Here is a 10461-nt window from a genome sequence, read left to right on the forward strand (position 1 = left end):
ACTCAGATTTCTCCAGTTTCCTCATTTCCCCTCCTCCCACCTTGTCTCAGTCAAATCCCTTGAACTCAGCACCGCCTTCCTAACCTGCAATCTTCTTCCTGACCTCTCCGCCCCACCCCCACTCCGACCTATCACCCTCACCTTGACCTCCTTCACCTATCTCATTTCCAACGCTCCTCCCCCAAGTCCCTCCTTCCTGCCTTTTATCTTAGCCTGCTGGACACACTTTCCTCATTCCTGAACAAGGGCTTATGCCCGAAACGTCGATTCTCCTGTTCCTTGGATGCTGCCTGACCTGCTGCACTTTTCCAGCAACACATTTTCAGCTCTTGATCTCCAGCATCTGCAGTCCTCACTTTCTCCTATTTCAGTATGGACTATTGGAACTCAGGTCTGTACTTTGAATTCCCCACACAATGAGTTTCTGATTTCGATCATGCCATTCAAGGCAGTTCCCCATTAAAAAAGAGGAAAAGATCTGAGGCAAAGTGTTTGTTCAATGTATTTTATCAGTACCTTTCCACTTGCTATATGCAATTTGAAGTAATCTAACATCTTACTATCATTGGAACTCCTTTGGCAGAAGACAAAGTGCAAATAAGATCATAAAATATATGTTGTGGTAACATCTTGCATTTGAGAGTATGAATGGAAGTACATCTATCAAAAAAAATCTTTTAATGTGTTTATTGGATGTGGGCAATACTTGCTAGAGAGCTCGTATTGACCATTTATTTCCAAACTACCCATGAGAGGTTGTGGTGAGCTGCTTTTATAACCTGCCAGCCACAGAGGATAGGTGCACCAACAGTGCTGTCAGAAAGAGATTTCCAGGATTTTGACACAACAACAGTGAAGGAACAGCAATGTAACTCCATATCATGGCATGTGTAGCTTGGTAATGGCAAGATATAATTGATCTCAGAACCATATTATGTATATAACTGGGTTAATGCAAATCACACCTGAAGGCATTGATTCTTGATGGAATATGTTTCGGTGAGTACCCAAGTACTTGCCATACCTTGCTGCAGTGGATGTTCCTCACCTGTAAATCTGGTCTGTGCAATTTAGGAGAGGAAGTGAATCATCAAAGCGAAACCCTGTCACACGCATAAACTTTTCAACCAGTGATTGGGAACAAATATTTCACTCTTCTAAGTTATGGATGTGCTCAGGCCCTACTTGCAGCCTGAATAAGGTCAGCAAACTCAGCACATAGAATCCTATAGTGCAGAAAGAGGGATTTTTACTGTGGCCAATCCACACAACCTGCACATCCCTGGCCACTATGGGGCAACTTCTAGCATGGCTAATTTTATGAAGGTGTAGGAGTGCACTGTACCTTTCTGAGAGTTAGAAGCAACAGAACTACCTGACGACACCAAGTGTTCTGAAAAAAAGATGCAATACAACCGTTTGGTCCAGCAGTTAGTGTAGCTGGTTGCCTTGAGACAAAAACAGATTCAAATTAGGCCACTCAGTTTAAATTATACTCCATAGAATACCAAAGTTAGTACCTAATCTCAACAAAGAATTCACCTCTGTGGGTAAGGTTTACTCAGATCAGGGAGAGAAGGACAATATAATTTTGAGAGATACAAGATCTAACCAGTTGCTGATAGTAAGGGATGAACGAACATACACTCTTTCTGATCTGTTACCAGAGAGTGTGGTAATTTGTGGGGTAGATAGACAGAAATTTAGCATTCCCCTATGTAAGATCAGGTTGGAGTGCCAACTCAAGACTGGGGAAGTTACAGTGGGAGTGATTGACAGAATGTTAGTTCGAGGAATTCAATTTGATCTTGGGAATGATTTGGCAGGATTCAAGGTGGGAGTGACACCCCTTGTTGTGGAGAAGCCCAAGGAAGACCAAAAAACTGAGGTGTTAAAACAGAAATAACCTGGTATTTTCCCAGACTGTGTGGTAACCAGATCCCACTATCATAAGTCACAGCACAAAACAAAAAGTAAAGAGAAAGATGAAGCAGTTGAGTTTCAGTCAGCGGATACCCTGTTTGACGTAATGGTACAGGAAAAACCTGAACAGGGGGAGGGTCAAACCAAAGTGTTTAGTCCTGAAAGACTAAGAGACTTGCAACAGCAAGACAAGACGTTAAAAGATATATATATGTGAATGCATACTCTGAAAAGGAGGCAGAGAATATTCCAGAGTGTTATTATCTGAAAGACAGAATTCTAAGTCGGAAATGGAGACCATGGCAGGTTAGTGCAGAGGAGAAATGGACCGAAGTGCACCAGATTGTGTTGCCAGCAGCATACAGACAGGAGGTGTTATGTGTAGCACATGAACTACCTGTAGGAGGTCACCTAGGGGTACGAAAAACTCAGGCTAAGGTACAAAAACATTTTTATTGGCCTGGAATGCACAAGGATATGGTGAAATTTTGCAGTACATGTCATACATGCCAAATGGTAGGTAAGCCACAGGGGATAATAAATTGAAGGACCAATTCCTGCATTTGAAGAACCTTTCACATGGGTTATAATCGATTGTGTCGGTCCCCTCCTGAGAACTAAATGTGGGAGCCAGTACTTGTTAACCGTAATGGATGTGTCTCCCAGATTTCCAGAGGCAATTCCATTACGGAGTATCAAGGTAAAAAAGGATAGTAGAGTTAGTAGCTTTCTTTACATGGTATGAGCTACCCAGAAAGATTCAGTTGGTTCAAGGGTCAAATTTTATTGCTAGGATGTTTTAGGAGGTTATGGATAGCTTAGGTGTACAGCACTTTAAATCTAGTGCGTATCATCGTGAATCCCAGGGAGCTTTAGAAAGATGGCATCAGACCTTGAAGACAAATTTGAGAATGTACTGTTAGGACTACCCGAATGATTAGTTTGCCATTAGAGTTTCCCCAAATGAATCTACTCAGTTCACTCCCTTCAAATTAATGAAGTGAGAGGCCCTTTGAAATTAATTAAAGAAAAATTGACAGGACCAAAGTCTGAGATCTCACACTTAGATTATGTACTGGAGGTGAGGGAGAGATTAAATTGAGTAGGTGAGTTAGCTAAACAGTGGATTTTGAGGTGACTCAAAATAGATTAAAAAATGAAGATGTCCTTGAGGAGTGGGATAGGTTAGTAAGCTATCTGTTTCAGGAGCATAGAACACAGTTGAAAGACTTGTTACTGCAGTACAAGGACATATGTAAGAATCAGATGGGGAGAACTAAAGCTATTGTACATGAAATAGCGTTAGGGAATACTGCCGCGATAAAGCAACACCCCTATTGGCTAAATCCTTTCAAAGCCAGACGGGTCCAGCTGGAGGTGGAGGCTATGCTCAACGAGGACATCATCAAACCAAAACAGAGTGATTGGAGTTTGCTGATCGTCTTTGTTCCCAAACCGGACGGGACTCAACGATTGTGCGTGGATTATTGGAAGGTCAATGCTGTTACAAAATCGGACTTATATCTAATTCCTAAATTGGAGGACTATATCGAGAAAGTCTGACAAGCCAGTTGGACTTAATACATAGTTACTGGCAGATACCTTTATCAAAGATGGCAAAAGAAATTTCTGCGTTTGTAACCCCAAATGGCTATATCAGTTTAAAGTGATGCCCTTTGGATGAAGAACGCTCCCACCATTTTCCAAAGACTCATGAACAGAGTTGTGTCTGGGTTAACGAACTGTGTGATTTGTTTGGACGATGTAGTGATCTTTAGTAAGTCCTGGAAAGATCACATGATACAGTTGGCAGAGCTCTTTGAACAACTATGAGAAGCAAAACTGGTGATAAACTTAAATAAAACTGAATTCGCGAAAGCAGAGGTCACATTCTTGAGACATAACATCGGTCAGGGAAGGTTGACCCCACGGGACGCAATGACGAAGGCCATTGAGGAATTTCCACGACCAACCTCGAAGAAAGAGCTGCTTCGATTCTTAGGACTCAGCGGATTCTATCGGAAGTTTGTTCCAAACATCAGCAGTGTGGTGGCACCGTTAACTGATTCACAGAAGAAGAATACAAAGTTTCGGTGGACAGAACCATGGCAGGAGGTATTTGACCATTTGAAATCGATATTAGCCACCAAACCAGTTTTAGCTACACCAAACTTTTCAAAACCTTTTAAAGTCACCATTGATGCTAGTGACATTGGAGTTGGAGCTGTAATCCTACAGGAAGATGAGGATGGGATTGAACAGCCAGTTGGTTACTTTACGAAGAAGATCAACATTCACCACAGGAAATACTCCACAATCGAAAGTAACTATCGAGTTTGGTCCTGGCCTTACAACATTTTAATGTGTATGTCATGAACAATGTGTCGGAGATGGTTGTGTACATGGATCACAATTTACTTGCATTCTTACAACGCTTTAAAGACAAGAATATGAGACTATTTCATTAGAGTCTTATGTTACAGACTTTTAATTTAAAAATCGTACATGATGCGGGTCATAAGAATGTAATCGCAAATGCGTTATCATGGATATAACTGATAAAGTTTGAATAAGATTTGTATTTATTTAATGTTATATATAGGTACATGGGAAGACATTAAGGTAAACGTATATTAAAGTTATCTGTATGTTAGCGTAATGTGTTTAAAAATGCAAAAAATAAATGAAGACATCTTTTCATTATGATGGTTCATTTTTTTTCTTAAGGGGGGAGGTGTTATGAAGATTTAGAAGTGTACTGTACTTTTGAGAGTTAAAGCGACAGAACTACCTGACAGTACCAAGTGTTCTGCAAAAAGATATAATGTAACCTTTTGGTCCTTTTAGTGGAGCTGTCTGCCTGGAGACAAAAAGAGATTCAAATTAGGCCAATCAGATTAAATTATATCCCGAAAAATACCAAACTCCAATCAAGTTTGAATTTAGTATATTGACAATCTTAAAAGCCAATGACACAATTCAATGCTTTGTGGATAGAAGACCAGGGAAATTTGAACAGTTGGGAGGAGAACTGCCAATCCAACGACATCTGCACACTGCCCAGCGAATAGCTCTCTTAAAGGTACACTTAATAATCAGTAACCTGTGAAGCAGAATCCCCAAGAAGAAGAAAAGAAGACCGGAATACAGAGAAAACTCAAAGCTGCCTGGTTTTGACAGAAGAAGTGTTGCTTTGTAAATCTAATCGGGAGTGTTATCAGACTAGCATTATAGAAGGGAAGGTAAAAAATAGGTTAGAGGAAGGAGTTGTAATTAGTTCATTAATTATTCTCATTCATACTTTAAGAAATCGTTAATTTTTACTTTAAATAGTTCTTGGCCTCTCAAATTACTGCACAGGATAAATCTTTTCTGTGTTGCTGCTTTAAATTAAGCAGGGGGGTTTACCCTGTGTCGTAATGTAATCAATTTAACCTGCACATCTTTGGACTGAGGAAGAAACCAGAGTACCCAGAAGAAACTTACACAGGAATGGAGGGAACTCCACATAGACCATTGCCCAAGACTGGAATCAAACCTGGGTCCCTGGCACTATGAGGCAACAGTGCTAACCACTGAGCCACCGTGACACCCAAAGCAAAGAAAGCACAGACCAGCAATCAAACAAGCAGGCAAATTGCTAAGGAATAGGGAGATAATGTAGTGATTTTTCGGAGCAAATCATTAAGTTGTAAAATGCCATCAAGCTCATCGTAATGTTTCCATGCAGCTCCCACAGTCTCAATGATATAACTCTTCTTCCAATTGTTTTAAATCAACAGAAACACATGGAGACCTTAGACCAGCAGATGCACTTTCAGTGTAAATGGATATATTTGTTTATCAAAGAAGCCACTCAACTGTGGGAGATGCATCAAGGAAACCTAGCTGACCAGGAACAGCAGCTGAAAGAGCAGATAGATGACTATCATAAAAAACACGACAAATTGAATCAGGTAGGAAAACGGTCCTGCTGCTTCTTGTAGAATTACACTGCAACTCAGCATAGCAGTGTAAAGCCAACATTATAGAAACCACAAAAACTTTCTTTCCATTGAAATGAATGGAAATTTAAGGATTGAATTTTCTCTTTGGGTGCAGGAAATGGAAGTGGAAACTGCTTCTGGGTTCCAAACTTACCATGAGGATGAAGGATTTTGACAGAGATGGATCTTTTAATTGGCGTAGAAACCACCAAGCAGCAAGTGGCTGCTATTGCATGCAGTTAGGCTGGAAGTATACTAAAACTACCTCCATCAACAAAAGAAAGGCTTGTTGGGCTCCTTTAATTGGCTCTTCATGTGTTTAATCAGCTGCCTGATGCATGGCAGTAAGTAGCCCTGCCTGTCCTAAAATAACCAGTGCTAGGTACCTGGGAATGATGTCTGGAAACTGGCAGATTGGCCAGCTCTGTTCCTGCCCTCAGCAGAATCTGAAAATCTAGCCCAAACATTTGATAACACAGTCCCCCAGATTCATAATGCTGGTTTTACTCTCTGCAGTAGGTTTAAAACTACTACCATTGTCTTATTCTTTTGTAAAGCGAATCTAGAATCTCATAAACTAGGTGAGCGCTGTCAACAGTTACTTTCCTTCAGTTAACTTTGCTGGTATAGAATAACTGTAAATGGCTCCATTGGCTCTCTGATGCATTCTTGGAAAAATCTCCTAAACAATTGTTAGATCACATGTCCTTTTTATTTTATAAGAATCATTGTGTCATAGTGATTGCATTGATTTATTTAATCCTTCTTGTGCATGCCAATTTCATGGAACTGCCAATTCTCATGGAATATTCTTAACTGTCAGCGTTTTCAATTAAACTGCCCATAACCTTTCCAGAAAATATAATCCTAAGGATTAAATGATGGTCAGAAGTCATCAATATAGTCATCTAATTTTGGTGCATCTACAAACTGGTTAAGCTTCACTCTCGTTACTTGTCATCTGACTATGATAAGAAGATTATCTTCTCATTTATGGACATTAGTTATTATCCTTGTTTCCTGATTGACAAGTTAATAAGAGAAGCACTTTACTGACATAAGCCATTTTGAGGCCATGAACTAATTCACACGTTGCTGACAAACTGCAGGTTCTGTTTTGGAACTAGATAATTGTAGGAGGATGGGGAGTCGATCATCTCTTTCCTAAAATGCCGTGAATGACAGTTGGAATTGGGGAAGAGTAAAATTTACAGGGGCTGCATATGGACTGACAGTGGTATGCAGTTTTTGTTTGCTGGCTGTGGTGGTAAGATGATGAACACTACAAAAAAAAATGTACCATTACCTCGACTGCTTTTGAACAGCCTCCATCAGTCTCTTTAAAAATAATTGATTCAGGCCAAAGACTATTCAGGCCTGAAATAGTCAGGTGGTCCACCCAGCCCCTGTAGAATCCTACCCAAGGCAGTGACAGTCAGAGCAGTGTTCAGTTTTGTGATTTGTTCACTTTCAGATTTGCTGCCACTTTGCTCCCACTGGGCAGAGGAAATTGAAGTTGAAGACCTCTGAGCAAATCTTGCTTATCTTTGGGAGAAGATAAAACTGCAAGAAATGATCTGAATAGTTTTCTGGTTGTCCTGGTTCTGGGAAATGCACTCTGCAATATAAATAAAATGGCTTAGAGGGAAATATTCAGAACCTAACTGGTTCAAGTACATCAGAATGTTGAACGGAATCTTCAGTAGAATTTTGTCTAAGTAGAACCTTAACTAAAATTCAAAGTGGAGTTGCGTCTTTTAGTCACTATAACACAAATCAAATTCCCTAATCTAACCAATTACTTTCTAGATGTGTTAAAGACTAGAAATTGTCCAAGACTGAATGTCAAACATTATATTTTTAAAGGATCATATGTAATATCTGTTGACCATATTTAATTAGTATATTTTTTCTTATACTCCCTGTACAAAAAGAAAATGTGAAGATTTTCACTCCAGGTATTTTATATCAAAGTTCACGTGATTTATGTTTTAATTAAACCTATAATCCTCCACTAGACGAGGGAAGCAAACCTAGATATGCTGATTGACCAACTAAGACAGAGGGACTCAGAAGCAGAACTGAAATCAGATCTCAAAAAAGCCAGATGCCTGCTGGATGGTATTAAAAAAGGGTGAGTATTCCTATTTTGCAAGGTTCCTCTTAAGACAAGTTTCTTTGTTTTTCCCTTTGGTAGGTCTCTCAACCAGATTTAACACTCTTCACCTGAAATGGCATGTTCTCAAACCACACCAAAATCTCTGCCAGTTAACCAATAGCTCTGATGCACAGAGAAAGTTGTGTGGATTTCAAATATTGAGATTCCTTCCTGTCGATTGTTGTTTCTGACTAGTGTAACTGGTGTACCAATCTATAGCAGTCACTTTCAAATGAATGATGAGCGAGGAAACTTTAGATTATGCTTGGGAATTATTTGCTTTGTGAAAGTTATAAATCACCACCAGTGTCCTGCTCCGAACTTCCCAGCCCACACCATGCTTTCACCAGTGTCCCGCTCCGAACTTCCCAGCCCACACCATGCTTTCACCAGTGTCCCACTCCGAACTTCCCAGCCCACACCATGCCATCACCAGTGTCCCACTCCAGGCTTCCCAGCCCAAGTCAGGGGCCACTACCACACATAAGCAAGCGTTATGCAACCTCCAATGCCATGGGTTCTTATCTTATTAAATAGCCTAATGTGTGCCATCTTATCAGCCTTCTGAAAATCTAAATATATTGCATCACTGCTTCCCCTTCATATATCAACTTGTTGTCTTCTCAAAAAAGATCTAATAAATTTCTCAGGTATGGTTTTCCCTTCATGAAGCCATGTTAACTCTATTTGACCATATTTGTATCACATTAATTCTAATAAATTCCATGTAACCATGCAACAATTCTCTGATGAAAGTGTCACAAAGCTATTCCCTTTTTTGTCTAAAAGCTAGTCAAGGAGACTCTGTCCTTGTTTCTTTTCAGAGGGGCAATAAACCAGGCTGGGTTCCGGTCAGTCTGGTTTGGTACAGAGCTTAAAAGGATTTTGAGAGGCCTTTTGTTTATATGTAAACAGATGAGACTTCAGGCCAAAGTGGTCATGTTTTAGAAGTGACCTGTGCAATGAAAGGGGAGTGGTCAGTTCTTTAGCTGACCTGAGTTGAGCAGTTTTAGTTCAGTCTTGAACTGGGGAGTTCAACAGGGAGGTGTGTGAAAACTCTCTCTCTTTTCTGCCTCTCAACTTCAATCTGTAAGCATGTGTTCCATTTATACTGGTTTATAGAGGGAGTTTGCTTATTGGAACTGTTGTGTATATTCGGAACAGCATAATTAAGTCTAGTTGGATAGGCTGAGTTTTGTAGTGGTTCTTTATTCTGTTCTTCGTGTTTCATTGTGTAACTTTGTGAATAGATTTTTGCCTGTCTTAAAATCTAATAGTCAATCTAGCTAACTTACTCGGAGTAACTTTCACTGTACACTTACCAAAACAAATTGCAAAGTTAGGTCTAGGGTTGCCCGCCTAAGAATGTTTTGAGTGGTCTGGTCTAGTCCATAGCAAAAGGTTACCAACCTAAAGCACTAATGCTGTTTCTTCCACTGAGATTGCCTGACCTGCTGAGTATTTCCAGCATTTTCTCTTTATCTTTCACATTTTCAGTATATGGAATAGTTTGCTTTCATGTAATGCTGTGACCTGTTTTAACTTGGGTTTATTCTATACACAGATATGAGGCCTTTTACGAAAAGCAGACAAAAATAGTTAATGATTATCCTACCACAATAAGAAGAGAGCTGCTCAGATTCAGTACTGCTATCAGTAAATATTTTGAGGTTATCGAAATCTATAAGCCGGTATGTGACCTCCTCAACCGTGTAACACAGTGACAAAAGTAATAAGATATTGGGGGAAATATTTTCTTCTGTTTTATATTCTTTGACAAAAGTTGATATAAATATCAAGAAATATCACCTGCTTTATACTCCAGTATAGCGAAGGAAGAAGTATCATGTTTTCATAAATGCTGTTCAAATCAGATATATATCTTTTTCCTGCACATTTATTCACTTTTCTCTTATCTCAGGAGTTGTTCCAACAGGATACCAAAAATTGTATAAATGCCATTCTGTAATTGACGTCTTGAGATATGACAGATCTAATCTAAAATGAAGTCAACAAATGTGTCCTGCAAGTCCATCAGCATTAGAAAGGTGTTGACATAAATTAGCATTACATAAAAAGATCTTTTGTCGAAAAACTGGAATCTTAATAGATCACTTTTTTTTGCTCTTTGCAGAAACTGATAAACTGGTATTGACAACCCTTTTATAGCTACCTAGACTAGACCTCCTCCAACCTTGCCTCCTGTAAAACACCATCCCTTGTTCCCAATTCCTCCACCTCCACAGCATCTGTTCCCAGGATGACCAGTTTCATCATAGATAATCCCAGATGACCTCCTTCTTCAAAGACCGCAATTTTCCCTCCCACATGGTCAACGATGCGTTCCAGCGCATCTCCTCCACTTCCCACACCTCCACCCTTGAACCCCACCCC

At 39.8% G+C, this 10461-nt stretch overlaps 1 protein-coding gene across 2 annotated transcripts in view; it reads left to right on the forward strand.

Moving 5' to 3' along the window:
* LOC122564934 (coiled-coil domain-containing protein 180-like) overlaps nucleotides 1-10461 on the forward strand; it is a 106032-nt gene that overhangs the window by 30054 nt on the left and 65517 nt on the right. For both annotated transcript variants that reach the window (XM_043720426.1, XM_043720427.1), the window contains exons 6-8: nucleotides 5706-5879; nucleotides 7928-8043; nucleotides 9632-9758. In XM_043720426.1, coding sequence (XP_043576361.1) covers nucleotides 5706-5879; nucleotides 7928-8043; nucleotides 9632-9758 — 417 coding nt within the window. The remainder of the gene's footprint in view (nucleotides 1-5705; nucleotides 5880-7927; nucleotides 8044-9631; nucleotides 9759-10461) is intronic.

This window comes from Chiloscyllium plagiosum, chromosome 30 (genome assembly GCF_004010195.1).
Source record: "Chiloscyllium plagiosum isolate BGI_BamShark_2017 chromosome 30, ASM401019v2, whole genome shotgun sequence".
Classification (NCBI taxonomy): domain Eukaryota; kingdom Metazoa; phylum Chordata; class Chondrichthyes; order Orectolobiformes; family Hemiscylliidae; genus Chiloscyllium; species Chiloscyllium plagiosum.